This window comes from Pseudopipra pipra, chromosome Z (assembly GCF_036250125.1).
Source record: "Pseudopipra pipra isolate bDixPip1 chromosome Z, bDixPip1.hap1, whole genome shotgun sequence".
Lineage (NCBI taxonomy): Eukaryota > Metazoa > Chordata > Aves > Passeriformes > Pipridae > Pseudopipra > Pseudopipra pipra.
The window spans coordinates 28,791,536-28,811,937 of NC_087581.1; the positions used below are offsets into that span (position 1 = coordinate 28,791,536).

Here is a 20,402-nt window from a genome sequence, read left to right on the forward strand (position 1 = left end):
GATTGGAATTTCCACAAAATAAAAACAAAAATCCTGACTGCCATACTTAATCTGCTGCCTCAGAAAAATGAAGGACACTAACCAGTGCCACAAAAAACTGAAATGAACGAACTGTGGCCTGAGGAGTGACAGAAAGACTTTTCTCTTTTCTTCTTAGACTTTTATTGAAGGAAAAGAGGAATTTAATTCAATGTAAATATATATATGTGTGTATAAATAAACCTTTGTAAATATTTTCCCCTTCCCCCAATAACGAATGGTTGTGTTTTGTCTGAGAACTCCACATGAAGTGAAGAAGATATCAAGTCCATACCATCGATAAACCCTCTCACAGGGACAAACTGTGAGAGGGGAGCTTGAACTTAGATATTAGATTCTTGAGAGTTTCAAACCACCACACTCTCACACCCTGACTGCCACTGATTCCCCCTCTCACTGGTTCTCTGCTGGATACAGCAAGCATCAAACAGCAGCTCAAATGAACTTTTATATGACTAATGCTGTCAGTTCAAAGCACTCTACCAAAATTATCCTAATGACCACATTTATTTGTCATCTTTGTCTGTGTCCCAGCACATTCCCTACCTCCTCTCACATTTACCATATCTAGAAAAGTGCAAAGAGGGTCATTGTGAAAGTGCTGAACAGAAGGAATTCCACCGCTTCTAATGGAAATTTCTGAAACATCCACATTATCACCAGCTTTTCCTTCAATCTCCTCCAAGTTCTACTTTGGCCCTTTTTTTTCAAGCACTGAAGTGTTACTGTGCTTGACACAAAGTATTTTCCTTTTGAAGTGGTGGGAAGTTAGCATACACTAGAAAACAAACACTCAGCAGAAGGTCACTGACTCTTATCTGCCTTTCCTGAGGGCATTCTAGCACTGGGAAAGACTAATGACATGCAGCAGTTATTCTGTGAAGACCCAGCAGTGAAACATCAAGAAACAAGAGAGGAAAGAACTTTTGAAAATAATCACTACTACTTCTTAGCCACCTCAAACTCCAGGTGTATTGAAATATAGCAAAGTGCTAGTACTATGCTCACAAAACTCTCACAGGTCAAATGCTGATGCAGAAGCTCCACCCAGTAAGCCCATAACAATACCTTGCCTCTACAAAAGCTACAAGATGTGCAAGTTGCATTTCAATGTAAGAAAATGTAACATTCATTAAGTTACATTCATCAGTTTCACCCCAATCAAATTCATCAATTTTCATCCTATAAAAACAAGTAGGAAATAATGTATTTTCCCTTGGCAGACAGCTGCAGTAAAATAACCCAGAACTGCAAACAATGTTTCTGCTGACTGGAAGGCTCAGACAATCTCCTTTATGCTAAACTGCAGCTGTTCTAAGTATGGAAAGGAGAATGGCACACTCCTACAGAAGAAAGGGATAAGCCCAGATCCAGCCTGGATGTATACAGCAGAATGTGATCTCTGACAGTACAGTGACCAATATCTATCAACTCTTGTCTAGTCCTTTTGTGCAAGGGGCACACGGCAAGCAATTATGCAGGGTGCCAAGGTTCAAAGGTAGTAGTAGTCCTTACCTCTCGTATGTCAGCATTAGAGGTCAGCTAAGGGTGAGGCAAACCATGTGCACTCCAAGTTCTGGGATATCCTATTGTTTTATATGATTTAGTAACTGATATTGTGCTGGAACATTTAATGACACAAAGGATGCTCTTAAAGAGCCTCATACGCTACTTAGTAACATCTCCCAAAAGCTGCCTTACCTTCCCTTTCTGTGTACAGCACAGGAGCTAAGGAGAGAAGTTCACTCCACCATTTTTAAAAAAAGCATCTAAAATTGAGCAATTGAATTACCTAATTGATTTCCACAGATGGAGTAAAATTTAGATAGTCTCATTGGGAGTTGTTACATATTAGCTCTTAGGAAAAATACATTATTTCTATTCTAGTGCTTAACTACAGTTTGAATAGCGTATTTTAAAGCACTCAAAGGAACATACAGTGTGTTTTTAACTGTTCATTCTTATCTACAACTAAATTTCAGTAATGCTTCAGCTATTGCACAAATATAAACCAGAACACTTGCATTTTGCAAAAAATAGCATAGAAAAGAAAACTAAATTACATGGATCAAATACACGAAAAGTTATATGCTGTGTAGTTCACCTTTGTTTCTTGCTCATGATTTCCAAAGTTCAGTTAATTGCAAAGGTTTCCCTACCTGCTCTTTTTATCTAAGTTGTATTATTGATGTGACTGTCCTCCTCACTCTCTCCTTTTGCATGTTATTGTAATGAAAAGTTATACTTAAAAAACCTCTCTCTGCTGTAAATTACAGTTTTAGGAAATATGTATACCAGAAAGTAGTCTTTGCTATGAGGCATTCAACCTGATTCTGCCTTCTGTAACACTTGGCAAGGTCACATTGTATTAAAGACCTTCAATTTACATGAGTTTTTTCCCTGTTTAACAAGAGCAGACGTGCTTTTCCCTGTACTCATGAGCAGACACTCCCCAGTTATAAAATCCATCACTTGCTGGATTGCTACTGTAGCTCACTTGGAGGTCACAGTGAGGTCTGATGATATCCAGCATCATCCTGAACAGGTCAGCCTGTGACTGGGATGATGAGGGGCCCAGAAGAAGTGCATCGGGCTCCTCTGACCGACTCTGTTGAACCTCGTGCTGTACAGTGGAAATAAAAATCCACTCTGGCACCTGAATGGTTTGTCTGCAAAATAGACTGGCAGTTGCCTTGATACAGTTACAGGGAAGACAGTAAGAGTAAAAAATGCCAGAAAACAGGGATGAAGACACAGAAAACAGGAAACAAGTAAATTACTGTTTTACTTCTGAGCTGTATTTCCTAGCTGCAAGAAAAGTTGAAGTTCAACAACTTCAAAGGAAAGTATATGACAGGTTTAACCATCTCCTCTCTTTCACAGTTGTATAGCTTGAAAGAGAAAGTGTTCTGGTCTTCTTTCTTGAGAGATATAACCACTTCTACCCCAGAGGTATGCACTAGCAACTAAAGCAGTGACAATGGAAACACCAGTGGTTGTACATATGAAAGTATCTTGTAAATATGACACCGCATGCAGTACAGAGGAACATTTATCACATGCTTGACTTAACAGCCACACGAAACCTTGAAACACCAACAAACCAAGTAACAAAGTATGGAAAATGTTCAGGACACATTACTCTAACAAACATTTAAGGTTTACTTTGAACCTCTTTATACATGAAGTAAAATGTAAGTGCCACAGAAAATATGACACTGAGATTAATCCAGATATCAGTACAAAGTACTCATGCCAATTCTAGCAGTGAACCTTGTACACATACACACACATGCACACGTGCTTTGAGCACATCTTGGGTGGCCACCACAGACAAAATTTAAAAATATTAGCCATAATTTTTTAGAATACAGGTATTTTCATTTCAGACTTAAAAAGTATGCTCCAATCTTCAAGTTGAAAACCATACATATAAATACGAGTATACACACACACTCATATCCTTTTTTAATCAAAAAAAAAAATATATACATCCACATGTGCAGCCACATGTGCATGCACACACGAACATACGCAAGGAAAGAGAGAATATGTACCTATATCTGGATATATCCCTGACATTACTATTGATGTCATAAAAGCATGGAATGATTTTAGAGACAAGTTGCAACATAGAGCCATAATGAGTGTCTGAATTGCCAATACTCACACATAACAGAGGGCCTGATCATCAGCAGGTGCTGGAGAAGATCTAGAATGTGAAGCATACGATGCAGCATCTTTTTACAATGGTGTTAACAAATGTTAATGTCTCATGCTGAATGTGAGAGGTATATTTATGTAGTTAAAAGTGTGAGCTGCTTTTTTTTTTGTCCTTTTTTTTCCCATTCCACCTCTGCTTCATCCCAGAAAACATCTGCTCTTTATTATTGTCTATAGCAGTGATTATTAACAGGTATGGAAAATGGAATTGCAATCTATCTTACTTCTTGATTAGGAATTCATCCCCACACTTCAGTCAGGTGAATTCTAATATACCTCTAGTAATTATCTGACAGATGTTACAAGCAGCTGCTGCTGAGCACAAAACACTGGCTATTATTACAGAAATATAAAAGCTCCTGGCAAGGTAGAGTGAGACATGGCACAGAATGCATTGTGGTAAGGCCATACATCTGGTTTACCACACATGAAGGGGAAAAAAATTAACTACCCAAATCTGAAGCTCAGATTGCTGGTTCTTGACCTATTCAAAATCAAATTTCCTTTAATAAAATTTAACAAAGCCATTAAATGGCCAGTAATAATGGCTTTGTATTTTCTCTGCAAATACTGTTTGCTGCTGAAATACAGCTTTGACAGTAAAGTATTCCTACTTAATCACTTTTTGGGGGCAACCTGCTAGCCAAAAGAAGCTCAGTCTAAAAGTCAAGGTGCCAATATTGCGATAAGGACAGAAAAGAATGATATCTCGATGGTCACATCCAAGTGCTAGTGTACCCTTGCTTCCCAAGGAAGATACTAAAGAGATCCAATTTAAATATTTGAAATGCTGGCCCTTGTATCACAAATGCTGCAAGGTGATGCACCACATTAGCTCTGAATTGACATATACAGATGTGTGTGTGGGTCTGTGTGTGTATCCCTCCAAGAAAACAAGAATTATCAGGACATAATGCTCCTTATCTACAATTTCTGATTTGAGACATTATCCACTCACTTTAAAACCTTATTATAGTAATAAAATGAAGAACATAAATACAAAAAACCCCCACAAAAATCTTAATTAAAAATATGAATAGCATCTGCCCCTTTTCTGCAAAATCTTTCAGAAAGAGGATGCACTTTTCTCTGGAAAATCTGAATATTCACATCTAAGGCAAGATTTTAGTATTTCCAACGTATCTGCAAAAGACTATAAAACAAAACTTAAGTCAAACAGTGTAAAACACAGCAGCTATAAAAGAATAAACACAAATAATGAACACATCTGTATTTGATCATGTAACTACAGCACTAATAAAGGACTCCTCATAGAAAAATAGCGCTGCAGCAGTTGTGTATCTAAGCAGATATATACACACACATGCACATGCACATACCAACTGATACTAGTGACAACAGTTAGAATTACAGTTTGGAAGCCTACAATAATAACCAAGGACACATTTTATCAACACTGACCCATGTCAGTATATAAATACATGACAACATTGACAATAATGTAATTCATTATATGAGCATACCCCTTTTTTTCAACAATATTACATTAAATCATAATCCTAAAGGCATGACAACTATGGGGCAAGACAATTAAACCTACAACCCACAGTGAAGGTACTTTGACCACCTGTTCCCAAAACGCCAGGTCTCTTCGAAGTAGAATACTTCTGCAGAAATATGGAATGCCCAGCTGTCCAATCTGAACTAACAGAAATCACAACTACCTGGAACCACACTGGGATTGGACTGATCTCTTTCAAAGCCACCATCTTAAATAAGTAGAGGCTTTCTATTACCCACAACTCCATTAATCCCATTTGTTTATCTGACCCAATCCATGTTACCACAGGTCTGAGAAAACCAGCCACTAGGTTTTGAAGTTGCAAAGCCAGCATTGGCATGTCTACAGCACCATCCACAGCTTCAGGAACAAGCTCATTTCTAGATGGTGCATGAGAGCAAAGTTAACTCCACAACTAAGACAGCAAGAAAGAAGTGTACTTTGAGGCAGAGTTAAAATTCTGCACATTGTGTGAACCTGAGAAGAAACTTTCTTATCAACTGGGTATCTCAAAACTTGTATTAATTACCACACATTTAAAATAGTACTCCCAAGAGCAGATATTTATGCACAAGAGCAAGAGTTTCTTTCTATGTACTGATAAAAAATTGGAACTGACTTCAGAAAACAGGGTGTTTCTGCTGTTTGTCACAGATGTACTGATATGTTTTAATCATTATTTTTCTGCATTAACATCATATGTCATACTTTCTGTCTGGCAGTCAAAACCAAAACTCATTGTAGAGATCAAATGAAATGACTTGTGCAATGGCAAGGATAGTCCTCCTTTAAGAACCACAAACATCTTGAGGAAATAATTATTTTCTTTAGAAGAGTAATGAATGCAAAATTCTGACTAACCCCATTCTTTCAGTAAAACCATGCAGAGCAGTAATGATGATGCTTACTCATGACAGTAATTTTCCTAAGAACATCCAAAGTCTCACACAAGTGATTTTATCTTTGAAATTCATGAAAATGTAATCTGAAGGTGAATTATCCAGCTGAAGCTGTAACTTAAAGGTAAATTCATGTGTAAGAACATACAAAATTTTCACTTAAAATACTTGCATAGATAACCAATTTTCAATTATTAGCTTTTTCCTACCACAATTCAACATCTGGCTTTACCTACTTTATATCTGGTCCAATGAGTGAATGCCGTCTCAGCATAGCCCGGGCTTGTGCATTGGTTAAGTTAGTGGTTGACTCTTCATTGATGGACAGGATGCAGTCCCCCACACCAATCCGCCCATCACGACTGATCGAGCCTCCATGGATGACGCTGCGAACTATCATTCCCAAGCCATCTTTATTGGAGCTTACTGTCATCCCTAGAGTGAAAACACATGAACCAATTAATGTCTTTGAGCCTCAGCTCTGGGTGCCAAGACAAGGAAATGAAACCTGGGCCACATGGGAGGTAAAAGTCAGTCAGCCAACCTGCCAATATCAGCAAACCTATAAATGTTGCTCTTACTCTCCCTTGCATTCCCTTGCTTTCTCCAACAGGAGACAGCAATTACAAATAGCAATCACAGTACCTTTACTTCACCTTGTTGTCATTTCACATACTAGGCTCTACATAAAAAAATTGAGACAGTGGAAAATTTAAGCAAAAAATAAACAAAAAAGGTAATGAAATTGCTTCAAATTCACCTCTTGTGATGGTTCACCGAGTTTATATGTTTCAGTTTAGTTTATGATGATTCTCTTTGGAAAGAGGGTGAAATGATTAAACAGGTAATTAGGAGCACAAGCCCAACACACACACTTATTTTCAACAGAAAGCCTGAATCAGATCTCACTGAGATAGCGACTGCCTTACCACTCTCCTAGGTGGGTCACAGCTTAGGCCAGATTTCTGTGAGAGTCCTGATTTCTGTGAGAGTCTGTGCTTTGCTTGTGGATACAAGCAAAGCACTATTTGAGTTACACCATGGTCCCACCTGTGGCACAGCAGGACTCCAGTTCTCTATATTTACAAATACCCTTTAACACCACTTTCTTCTCACTAATGGGAAATGAGACAGATATTCTCTCACCGCTCCTTCCCCAGGGGGAGCCCACAGGGACTTACTTGTGCTGGGCTTCACATGTCTGTGATTGTTCTTACATGCATGAGTTGTCACGGTTATTTGCAGGGCACTTGGTGCTCATGAAACAAACCCTGATAACAGTTTCAGGAAAAACTGTTCTTCACTAAAGCAGTGGAAAGGCAGCTGTAGGTTCAGGACCCTTAAGTCTACCCAGAGGACTTCCACTATCTTACTACTGCCAAACATGGTACTTTTCTTTGTGCACTAACAGGAAAGTTTTCATTTGCTAACAAGGTAAAGCCACTGAAATAAGAGCATCTTATAGACGAATATCTATTGGAGAAGGAGGCAGTGACCACCCCACTGGGTTCTCCTGGTTTCCAATGTAAAACATCAGGCCAGCAAGCACTGGGAGTGCAGCTGTATGTCTGCAAGTGCTTACCTTACTGTCCAGACTGCGAGTGGACAGAAGATGATAGCTACCAGAGAAAAACCTCCAAGAATACTAGCTAAATAAATTCCAACAATTTATATACAAACACGGCTACAGAAGACACAGTCTGAACTCTTTATTTTGTGAACTTAGACTTGGGAAACAGACTGGTTGAACAGAGTTTATAAGGCAGCTGTTAATTCCAGGCTACCCAGGCTCAGCCAACCATACAAACATCTGACTATATATTTGTCTCAGAAAAAAAAAAATAAAATCCTGTAAACATTTAAAGAATAACCATAATTCAGATATTCATTTGTGGGTTTTAGGGCTCTTTTCAGAAAATAAGAATCTTTTAATAGTGCTAGTTCCTCACATCCCCTTGCAGTTGAGATCAACATAGTTGTCTAAAGCATGAAAAGGTAGCCCTGACTAGTAAACTGCTCAATAATGTTCTTAGACATAGGAATACATGTACTTCGCTACTTGGGTATGTGGAAGTCAAGGTCTAACTTTGGAAAAACTGCAAAACCCATCTTCATGATGACCCTTTATATTAAACTGCTGAAAGAATATGGTGTTACTACTGACTGGAGATTTGTATGTATTATTTACCAGTTAATAATGTAGGTGTGGACAGGTGTAATTTAGAGATGAGTGTATCAGATTTGTAATACAGACACAAATGCCACTGATTATTCCTTGCTACTAGAAAAAGCAGAGGCAAACTGTATATCATCTACTCCTCAGGTCAGTAACATTACAATACTAAGCACATCACAGGTGCCATCCTGGGGTGAGTGTCCCATTTTTTACATTCACATGTTTCTTCCAAGAACCATCTCCTGACAGATCTGCTCATATAGATTTTATTCAATCAGATCTGAATTCAAACATAACTGCAATAAAGTGATCTCCACCAGAATACAAGTAGAGTGCACAGAAAACTGCCAAGGAAACAGGTAAAATGAGGTTTGAAATTCTGAACCTAACTTAGCTGTCTGGTTAAGACAGTAACAAACATGCATAACTGAGGGTAGTGTAATAGCACTTCAAAAAAAACATCACATGGACCCGTACAAACCACTCCCCTGTTTCTATGCTGACATCATCATTACAATTTGTAAGGCTGATGTCACACTTTGGACAGCTACAATCTCAGGTTAAAAATGCAAATACCACTGGTAAGTTTCCAAATGATTTATACAGGATAATGGCATTTCAGCTCTTTTTCTGCATTTGGGTGCTGTCTTCTTAAAAAATCACAGTCAAAATCTTAGCGTTCCAGCTGTGGCCAGATTTGAAGAGCTGCTGCAAACTGTAGGTGTCAGAGACTGAAACAGTTAATGATTTACACATTCCAAGATCACTAAAACACTTTTGCAAACTGAAAAGAAACAGCTGCTCACCCAGCAAAGCCCAGCCCCCCCAGTACTGCTAAAGGATCAGATAAGTGCGTGCCATTGTCCAGCTATCCTGGGTGCAGATGCCTGCCTGAGGAAGGGAAGAGGCTAAGCAGCAAGTCCTGCAAGGTGGAAAATCCCTTTTATCATGCCAGTGTAATGCCTTTACATGAACTCTGCACATCTAGCCTGGGCTATACATCTCAAATGTTAGACCCTGATGGACCACGATTGATGCTGGTACAACAAGCAGCTGCAACAGTCTTTGGAGATGCTGGAGGCTCATGGCATGGCCCATGACACTATCCATTGTAAAACTCCCCACCCTGGGGAGCTACAAGGTGTTTCCATCTGAGAAGAAAGTGTATAATAACTCATAACTTCTTTGAGTTTTGAGCCCCAACGGATCAAGATCACCACTTCAACAAACACACAGACGCTGCAACTGCCAAGTTTCATTGCTGGATCCAACAGGCGGTGACTATATAGATCTTTCCACCTTTATCCTTTCTTTCCCTCTCTCTCCCTTACGCTTTTCCTTAAGTGCTATCTTTATGCTCTAATGATTGCTATATTACTATAGATGATATTGCTGTAGATGCCGTAATACTGCTATGCTTTAATAAAGGGCTATATTGCTATGCTTTAATATTGCTAAGCTTTAATAGTCATATTGCTATGCTCTAATGTTGCTTTATTGCTATAGATGCTTTAATATTGCCATATTGCTACAGAATAACACCTAAACCAGCAACATATCTGTTTACCTTTTGAAACAAAATTGTTCCAAAATAAACCTACATATATATGTATTCAAACACCAATTATTCAGTGTCATTTCACTCTAGTCTACCCCAAAGGATTTATTAATAAGAACCTGGGTTATCCTCCCCTTTCTGGGGCAGGTAGCAACAATGGTGACACCGTTAAAAAGGAAAAAAGAAGTGCCAGTTCTCAACTGAAGTAATTGATGCAGCTGCAGCTTTCAACATCATTCTCAGCTTTTGATTTATCTCCTTTGCAAAAATGAAAGTTAAGAGCAGTGCAGCCATGTGTGTAAATTGGTCACTGTGCCCAGGCTGCTTCCCAGGCCAGAGCATACTTAGCCTGGAAGAAAAAGCCTGGTCCAAAGCCAGGAGAAAGCGATATTCACATTCATATTTTGTATATATGAATAGAGACCAGTATTACTTTCATGCATATAATGTCTGCCAATGTGGACCGTCTTCCAAATTTGTATTTTCATGCTTGACATCAAATTTGCTTTGTATGTTCACTGTACTTAAAACACTCAAACAAATAAATGAAAACCTGCTTTATTGAATTAACAGTTTTTTGCAAGGAAAACTTTTTTTACAAAATCCAGATGCTTGGAAATGCACTGTGACCTGCACTTTATACAGCCTGGCAGTAAGAACAGTAAAGGTAGTAGCTAGCCAAGAATGTCATACCAATGAAAGGTAAACCTTAGACTTTTTTCACAGTTTTATATTTTGGAGACCTTGATTTTAAACCCAATCAGTTCCCAATCCAGTTTGAGGTGACAATCATGAAGGTGACAGGTGGCAGACTGAGCATCCAGTCATCAGAGGGCAGTTTATTCCAGGTGAAAGAGTCCACTGAAATACAGCATCACAGCTGTAAAAAAAAACAACACCCACCTCTGCACAGCAGAGGAATCCTAAGTGGGAACTGTTTATAAACATCTGGTTCTGTGGACAGCCCATTTTAAAGCATTTGTGGAGTTTTTGCAAACAGCCAGCACCCACACAAAGTAGTGCCCTACCAACTCCAGAGAGTCTTCAAGGATGTGCAGCTGGCTGGAAGAAGCAGCATCAGAAACCTAAACCAAACCAAACGAACACAGCAGCCACAAATGGGAAGGACGCACCACTGCCTCTCAACAAAAAGCCTTTCCCGCACTGGCTCTGAGAAGGTTCTGTTCCTGTTCTCCCTTTCACACTGCCAAGGGCCACACCAGAGACTAGGACAGGACAACAACAAACATTACCATCTGTCGTGCCTGTTTGCTCCAAAACGTGTCTCTAGTCAGTATGCTCAGGAAGCTGCAGATTGCAGATATTTAAAAACTCTGAACTTCATTACAAAATGATAATATTGAGCCAAAAATACTACCTATTAAATTAATCAATTACATGATTTTTCAGAAATATTGCAGCACTTCAGATACAAGTATGAAATTGTAGCAAGGAAGTGAACAGCTTGTTTAGACCCTTCTGACCATCCTCAGGAAGCAAGATCATTTTGTGCTTGCAAACATTTGAAATTCTAGTCTGAAGTTCTTTGGCCAAAGTGTTCTTCTATGGCACTCCTTGGCTACTATCTTGTTTTTCCACTATATTAGTACAGACATAAAAAAACAGTGCATTAAAATTGTTCTGTTAATAGTTTGAAAGACTAACCTTCTTTATGGGAAAACAAATTCTCAGTGAGACTGGACACTTCACTTTTGTGTCTACAGTGACAGCACATGGATTCAGTGCCATGACAGTCAAAAAGGGCAAGAGCAGCAAAGAACGAATATCCTATCCCCACCAAATGGAAAATATTTAGTCTTTACTACTAAAACATACAAGGAAAATGGAAAGCCATATTCCCTACAACGTTACAGAAAATGTTAGCTAACTTACCTAGACTCGAATTGCCTTTTGCAATTGTGATAGTCTTCTCATACATGTTTTTGACTGAATTTGGGATTGTGAAACTTCCCTCCAAAGATACTGGGCATCTCTTCTCCATTAAAAGCAACTGATCCTAACACAAGGGAAAATAACATTAGTTCAGAATACTGACATAAAAATAAAAATATAATTGGTCATACTGATCTCAACTCACTTTACCTTACACAAAAGCTATGTGCATAATTAAGACAGATTCCTTACACAGACACAGAAAAAGTCAATCCACCAAAGATCAAACCAACATACCTGAGATTTGTGTTTTCATTCAGGTAATATACCAAATCTGTCACAAAGTATACTTTTAATTTAGAAACATTAGTTACACTCTTAAAATTGGTAGGATGAATTCAAGGGCTTCAGACTTGTTCACCACAGATGTCTGACAATCTGCCAGTACTAAAGTAACGAATATTGTAAGAAATTGCAGCTCTTTCAAGCATTTCTTAATAAATCACTGAATGGAATAAATAAGAAACACGTCACAGTGACTATCATATAAAGATTATGCAGCATCACAGGTCAGTTTGTGAGTTGACCTGCATAGGCTGGCATGAACACCATGATGCAAGACATTCATACCACTCCCCCTCGGCTTCCTAGGCCCGTTTCCAGCTGGGCACCTCCTTCTTGCACTCATGTCCCTGTGAAGGTTAATAGGGGATAAGAAAATCCCCCTGTCCTGCCCAGTGGGTACACTGTGGTCCTGCAGTATCTAACAATGTGAGGTTTGAGCAGACTTTTATACACCATTGTATTGCCAGCCTCTCAGAAACTACTATCTTGATGCCATAACTTATGTCCTGTTTTGGAAAGGTCTAAATTCTGCAGTTTTGATGTGAGATAACACATCTGATGAACATTAATAATCAAAGAACTATGCACAGCTGCTGGCAGTCACAATTTCTGTAGGATATGTTACGGTCTAATAGAGCCTTTCTGTAGGTTTTTTTAAATTATTACTTAAAAAAAATAAATAGCTTTACTTTTCCTTGGGGATCAAGCTGCATGGTAGTAGCAAGGCTTGTATTTAGTGCAACTTCTGGTGCTGTCTGAGATTCAGTCCATGTTGCTGTGTTTTCACTTTCATTTTGGTTGATAGTCGAAACATCCGGAGGCAGTAGATCCGTTTTAGTAAAACCAGTTGCAGTTTCCAGGCTACTGCCCACTATACACTTTTGCTCTCTCATTCTCTGGTTCAGATCCATGTTGTACAGATTCTTGTCAGATACATGGAAATCAGCTGCAGTATTTTCACATTCCTCTCCAATAGCCTGTTTAACACAGGAGATAATGAACAATCACCATTCATTCGTAGTATAATTCAAAAACATATTTCATGCTAAAACCTTAAACAAAAACTAATCTCACAGAATGTAAACATCTCTGTTGTACAATCAGTAACAATCAACCTCGCCTTTAGTTCCCTACAGGCATTCATTCCTCTATAAGGTGAACTTGACTTCTTAGACGACTTCTTTTGTTTTAGAATACCAGAAATCAGTGAAAATAAGTTACTGCTGAAGGCCAAATTCTAACTTAGTACTCTGCAGTAACTCTCTACTAACTTTAGAAAAGTAACATCCACTCACACATTCTTAAAATAGACATAAGCCCAGTAAGTTTTTAAATTGTTTTTCTCAGGTGAAAAACTTTGCAAGACCAAGGTCTTTACTTTCAACACACTTAGCAAGTAAGAAGGAATTTCAAGCAGCTCAGACCATAAAAATGCAATATAATCATTCATTTAACTGAGCAGAAACATATTTAGATATCCCTTTCACATAAAGCAAAACTAGGTCAAACCTCAGTAAAAAATGAACATGGAGGATTTGAAGTAGGACAACAACAACACAGAATGATGAAGTTACAGCATCTTAGCAGTTAGTACTTATTACAAGTCTACCTTTTATGGCTGCATCACTACAATTAAGCTCTCTGCACATTTGTTTAGACTTCCAAGATTCTAAGGCCCTGCCTTTAAAATGTTTCAAGAGATTTCAATAATCACAACACTCTGACAAATCTTCAAATATTCTCTAGCTGAGCTTTCAAAGTAAGTTATTTTAAAAATATGTAGGCCATTAGACATTACAAAGATGCATCAAGGACTCGGAAGTTGGACTTAGAGGCTCTGTATCAATACTAGGGATTTTTCTCAGAAATTTAATACAAGTGCTACCTAGGTAGCCTCATCTCCTCGGATGGTAAGATTGATGGGGAGATAGACAACAGGTTAGCAAAGGCACACAGTGCTTTCAGAAAGCTTCATAAAAGAGTTTGGCAAAGTACAAAGATCAGTGTTTACAGAGCCATGGTGCTGTCTACTCTCTTATACAGATCTGAATCATGGGTCATCTACTGCCACCATCTGCGTCTCCTAGAATGCTTCCATCAACGCTGCCTCCTTACAATCCTAAACATCCAATGGTCAGATTATGTGACTAATACGTCTGTTCTTGAACAAGCAGCAGTCACAAGTATTGAGGCCATGTTACTGAGAACACAGCTGCGCTGGGCAGGGCACGTCTCCAGGATGAAGGACCACCACCTCCCTAAGATCTTGCTTTATGGTGAACTTGCCACTGGCTGTCGCAAGAGAGGAGCCCAGAAGAAAAGATACAAGGACTCACTGAAACAACATCTCAACCTTGGCCATATTGATCACCATAACTGGTCTACTCTGGCCTCCAATCGGGAGACCTGGAGACACACCATCTATAACACTGCTGATGCTTTTGAGAAAGCACACAGGATCACCCTTGAGGAAAAAGGCAACGCAGAAAGAATCGTGCCTTGCAGAATACACCACTTAAGAAGGAGTCTTTCTGCTGTGCCTTTTGCAATCGGACATGCCTGTCTCGTATTGGCCTTTTCAGCCACCAACGCGCTTGCAACAAATGTGGGTAGAGCCCTTCCCAAATCTTCGTTCGCGAAGCCCAGCCATGATAATACAAGTGTCAAAACCAACTGCCTTTACCTGTCTTTCCACTGGTCCTATTAATTGTTCTATTACTTTTCCAAAAAGTTGGGAAACATGTTTCCCAGAATCTGGGGATATTTTGCAGTGTTTTGTCTCAAGGGTCTTAGAATTAGTTTTTGTCAGCTTTTATTAAGTGCATACATGCATGCTCTGTCGCTAGCCAAGAATCAAAAAAGGTTTACCTGTAAATAAATGGTTTAAGTAACAGCTGAGAAGATAATTGAGCAAAGCCTAAATACCACTAATCTGCATGATATAATCAATGACATAATTTCCTACCTTTTTGAGAACAGAACACCAGCACGATAATCTATTTAAATTATTTCACAACGTTTCCAATACAATTGGGACACATACTTTTAAGTCTACTTTTTATCCATTTCCAGATCAGTGAAAACAAGCCTCAGATCATACTCAACATTTATTTCACATGCCATATATACATATAAGAGTCACAGTATATGCTCATTTTTATTTCTGTTTCACTTAAAGACAAGCCAATGCTGTAATTTTTGAAGAAAAACACGATTTCAGGAATTTGTAACTACAGCAATATGTGGCCTGAGCATTTGCATTACTTTAAGTATGCTTTTCATCATTATTTTAAACATGACACCAAAGTGACATTCAGAACATGTCAAGTGCCCTGCAGCCAGAAATAGTTGAAATACGTCTGCATTCCTCACAGCATCAAATAGCACTGTTTCAATTTTTACTGCATTTCACTTGATTCAAAAGTCTTCTTTTATGACCAGATTTTCTCCCTGTGTTTGTTTTGTGAAGTCACTCTTAACCACAGAGTATGTTACTTGATGAGAACTTAATATTCACTTCATACTGGTGCACAGAGATGAATACTAAAAAGTCAGGACCATAGTATTTTATTAAAAACATATAAACCAAAGCCATCTTTAAGTCAATGCTGAAAATAGCTTAAGACTTTCTAGAGCCTCTCAATGCGATATATAATGTAAATCCAGTCTCTATCTCATAAAATGCTCCTAAGCATGCAAAACGCATAATCCATTTAAGTAACAATTACAGAGTTAAACAATGCAATCTGTCCCACTGGCACTGCAGAGATGTGTGTTCTTCTGTGGATTAGGAGAAACCATTAGAAGATGAATCTAGTTTTCTAACAAGTGCCTGATAAAGGCTGAATATACTCCAGAAGGTGTAAAGGGAGTTACTGAAGCTCAGGTCTGCAGGAAAAAGCAGCAGCTACTCTATTCAAGTCCAAAGACTGCAAACCCAGGAAGAAATTTCTACAATGTGGCTTTCAAAGATGACTGCTAGGAGAATGGAACTGGAAGGCTCTGGGTTAGCAAAATAAATGTACAGATTCTCAAGAAAAAAGAACATGAAAAACCATGGAGAGAAACAAAACACATCTCTGATACTAACAATCAAGTCACTATGGGTATGTGACCAGCAACAAATAGCTACTGATTTTTGTAATACTCTTAAATAAATCTTCATTTATTGACTTTAAATATGATTAGAAGCAGAGTTTTGATATATACATATTTATTTTTAATTTCATTCAAAACATACTAACACTAACTATGGAGCATAAAAGCACAACTTAAGATGAAAACTTACACTTGTTTTCATAGTAAAATACCGTAGAACAACAGTCATTTTGTGTTACCACTCCTTACTATGCCTTAAATAACAATTTAGTTTTTCTACCAACTGCTCACCATAGCTTTAATACTGTAAACATCTCACCACACTTTATATGGCTAAATCATGCTTTATCTAAGAAAAATCCAAGCTTTCAGCCTTCTATCTGCCTCTCTCTTCATCAGAGATCTGTAAGACATCAGCAATACTCCAAACAAAACTTTAACCTGGTAACAAATAGCGCATTTTGAACTAAGATGACAATATAGCCTGTTCACACTTATAATCAAAGTTTGTCTTCGATAAAACCATCCTCCTTTTTACCTTGGAAGTTGATAATGCAAGAGAGAAGCTGTCGTTCACCTCACCGCTACAGGCGCTGTGATGCAAAGCTGCCACTGAATCCTGGAAGACGTCTCTCTCTAGAGAATACTGTGATTCAAAGGTGGACTCATCTGCTAGATCTGCCTCTCCGGAGTCCACCTAACAACAAAAGCAATTCAATCAGCCAGGCTGTTACCATCACACCACATAAGCCCCAAACACATGCACATCAGCCACTCCATACTGACTGACACTTTTCTTGTTTTTTTTTTTTCTTTTTTTCACTCCATGTTTTACACTGAGGTTACATTTGCACAGCACAGTAGGAAAATTTTCTGCTTCAGTAACAATCTGTGTTACCACATCTTTAAATGTTGCAAAGAATATCTGAAGTAAAGCAAGAGTCTCAACCAGAATAAGTTGCGGGGCTAAGGCAGGCTCATGCCTGTTAATAGAAGTACAAGGTGTTGGGAGAATTCTGGTGTATTTCCTGATGTGAATATCTGGATTTCTTTAGGGCTTCTTTTTATTTTTCTTTTGAATTTTCTGTTACAAAAATGAACATGGAAAAAATAATGAGCTTCATTTGGTACCACCTGTCAGGAATGTTCTCTTGACTCAACTTCTTAGGCTCAGTTATTTTTTATACTCTTTTAAAAACAATCATTATAATGCTTTACAGTACATTTATAAGAAAAATTTATTATATGATTTTTTTATGATTTTTACATTTGACGACAAGATTATTATGGACATTTCTACATTTCTTCTATTCCTCTTATATGAGAAATAAAGTTTTTAAAAGAGTTTCAGACATGGACATGGGTAGTATCTTTTGCCCCTTTTTTAAATGAAACATGATTTTTTTTCAAGACTCACATACTTTCAAATACTAGAATAAAATTAAGTCATAAAAGACCTAATTTATGGTGCTTCTTAACTACACTTTGATTATAATTTCATCTCCCCTGGTAGACCTCCAGAAAGTAGCGTACGTTAACAAAATGATCAGAGAATTTAGAGCCATGACATACCATAAACTTGTATATAAGCACTCATCTGCAGAGATGGGATCTAACTTGTTTTCCAGCCCCTCTAGTTAATCACATTGTGAATTCATTATAGTAAATGCACAACAGCAATAGCAACAATCTGCAGAGATCTGACACACTGATTCCTTTTTGTGGTAAAAAGGATCAATTTTTTTATTATTTCAAGCCTAAAGACTTAACAGCTAATTCAAATTGCTCCTTCGCTGTAACTGACTCTCAGCTTATTGTCTGGAAAATGCATACTAACGTTACCAAAGCTACGCCCTAAAAAGGTATTGTGAAAATTCAGATCTGTAGAATCTGAGTGCAGATCTATCTATGAAAACCAGGATCTCATAAGTGCAGTCTGTAACCACATCTTCAACCGGGTGACTGCATATTTAGTTTCATATTTTGCATATTTAATTAGACAGCTGACAACTCTATTAATGTCATATATTTTCACTGCTTTTTTCACAAGTTTAATTTTTTTAAATATGAATCAGATGAAAGTCGAGTTTTTTAAATACTTTAGTTTTAATCTGATCTTTTCAACACATCTTTAATTACGGGTTATTTATAATATACAGCGTGTCTTCTTCATGCTTCTTAATGAACGGAATAATACAAATACTATTATCTAACTACTATACAAAGATAAAAAACTGCAGAATTAAAACCAGGCAGTCTTGTTTAAAGGCAAGTTATTAAACCAGCTTGACATTTGCAAGAGTGAAAAAACAACAGATCTACTGGAAGTAGCAATGCAGATATTTTCATCCTGGAAGAATCCATTTCAGGTTTTTTTTTTGGTTTTGTGTTTTTTTCCTAATGAACTAAGTCCTGGTGTTTAGTAGAAACTGCTTCTCTGCTAAAGTCCTCAAAAAGAGAGTATAATGACTTCAAAAGGGGTTGGAAGGGGTTTTTTTTGCTTTTTTGTAGAGTCCTATTTCCTGTGTCTTTTTAATCTGAGTTCTTATTGGTAACTTCTAGGCTATGTAAGGCACTGAATGCTCAGGTAAGCCGCATTGTTTATACAAGTGAACAACTTTTGACCTTGCAAATCTCATAATCACTGATTGATGTTGAAGGCTGAAGAATATTATTAGAAGGAAGCGTTTGCAGCTTTTGAAGACAGACAGCATTCCTTGTAAGGCTGGATTACATGCAAAAAGGGAGTACCAAAAAGTTTTCAAGGTAGAGAAATGATACGTAGGGAAATAAGCACATGAACATTTCTCTACACAAGGTGAGATTTCCAAAGGGACGCTCAGTGCATGCAAGGAGATGTGGATAGCCATGCACTTTTGAAAACATCAGCAAAATACTTTTTTTCCCCAGCAATTAATGTATCACAGATTCACAGCTCATGCAAACATCTCTAGATACCAGTTTCTACCATGTCAGGATCCATCCCACCTATGGTAGATGAGTAATGTGGTGAGAGTAAACACTAAAAAAAAAGCATGAATAGTGAAAAAGCAACTCCTTTCATTATAAAACGCAAAGACTGAAGAAATCTTTGGTAAGTTGGGCCACTAACCAGAGCCAGCTCAGCATGGAAGAGGGCTGCATCAGCTGGCCCCTCCTCCTCAAGTGACTGGGCAGTGTAGAAAAAGCAATCTTCCTTAGCAGAGACATAGCCCTCCTCAGGTGAAAGCTGCAGAAAGAACGAAGCTCTGAGTCGGATGAGTGGCCTGGACACAGGAGGTGCAGACTGCATTCTGGAGGGAGGGGGCAGGGGGTGTTTAGAAAGGCAAATGGATTCCAAATGCAGCAGAGTTCATTTCAATCACAGTCACAGTACGGGGCAGGTAAAGAGACAATTTTTTTTTTTCAGATTTACTGAATTGATTCAGCTTCACACCTTGTTTTACAACCCCAAGTAATGAAAAAGGCCTATCCAGGTATATCACAGAGCCCACAACTTAGTCTAAACTCATTTTCAATTTCTGTTCTTAATAAAAACATTCTAAAACTGCCACCACAGCTGCCACCAGAGAAAGAGCCTAACAGCAGGGATCTTGAAATTCTTGCTAGCCACAGAGCAATCTTATTTGCAGGCAGAAAGACTTCATCCACTGTGTTTTACTATTGTATCTGCCAGGTGGAACAGCCTCTAGAGGACAAAACATAATTCTGACTATAAACAAACAGCTTTTTCTAATATAATTTGATGGTAGGTGCATTTGTCCTGTACCGCAAAAAACCAGTGATTATTTGCAATGTTTAATTACTTGGCAAGCATAATATATGAAATATTGAAGTGCAAATGCTGAATGTTTACAAGTGTTTGCAAAAAAACTAAAACCCCCCATGCATTTTCTCTTTTAGAATGGTATCTTCGGTACAAAATTTTTGACTTGCAAGACACTTCATTAATATAGTGTCCATTACAAAAAAAGAATTTAACAAAGCAAGTTAAAAAGTGCCCTCTTACTGTGAAAAGGGACCTAAACAAGTCATTCCCTCTCACTCTCTCCACAGAGATCTACTAAGAATGAAAATTTGATATTTGCATCCACAAGGATTATAAGATTATCAATTCATGAAAAGCAAAAATGAACCTCTAAGACTGTA

The 20,402-nt window shown here is 38.0% G+C and overlaps 1 protein-coding gene across 19 annotated transcripts in view; it reads right to left on the reverse strand.

Annotated features, from left to right (window-relative positions):
• MPDZ (multiple PDZ domain crumbs cell polarity complex component) overlaps positions 1-20,402 on the reverse strand; it is a 111,206-nt gene that overhangs the window by 48,734 nt on the left and 42,070 nt on the right. For 11 of the 19 annotated variants that reach the window (XM_064641242.1, XM_064641254.1, XM_064641252.1 and 8 more), the window contains exons 18-23: positions 19,366-19,482; positions 16,792-16,950; positions 12,845-13,132; positions 11,811-11,934; positions 6,420-6,618; positions 3,710-3,751 (exon numbers count right to left, since the gene is read on the reverse strand). In XM_064641242.1, coding sequence (XP_064497312.1) covers positions 3,710-3,751; positions 6,420-6,618; positions 11,811-11,934; positions 12,845-13,132; positions 16,792-16,950; positions 19,366-19,482 — 929 coding nt within the window. The remainder of the gene's footprint in view (positions 1-3,709; positions 3,752-6,419; positions 6,619-11,810; positions 11,935-12,844; positions 13,133-16,791; positions 16,951-19,365; positions 19,483-20,402) is intronic. The other 8 variants (XM_064641257.1, XM_064641256.1, XM_064641255.1 and 5 more) reach the window with 2 other exon arrangements.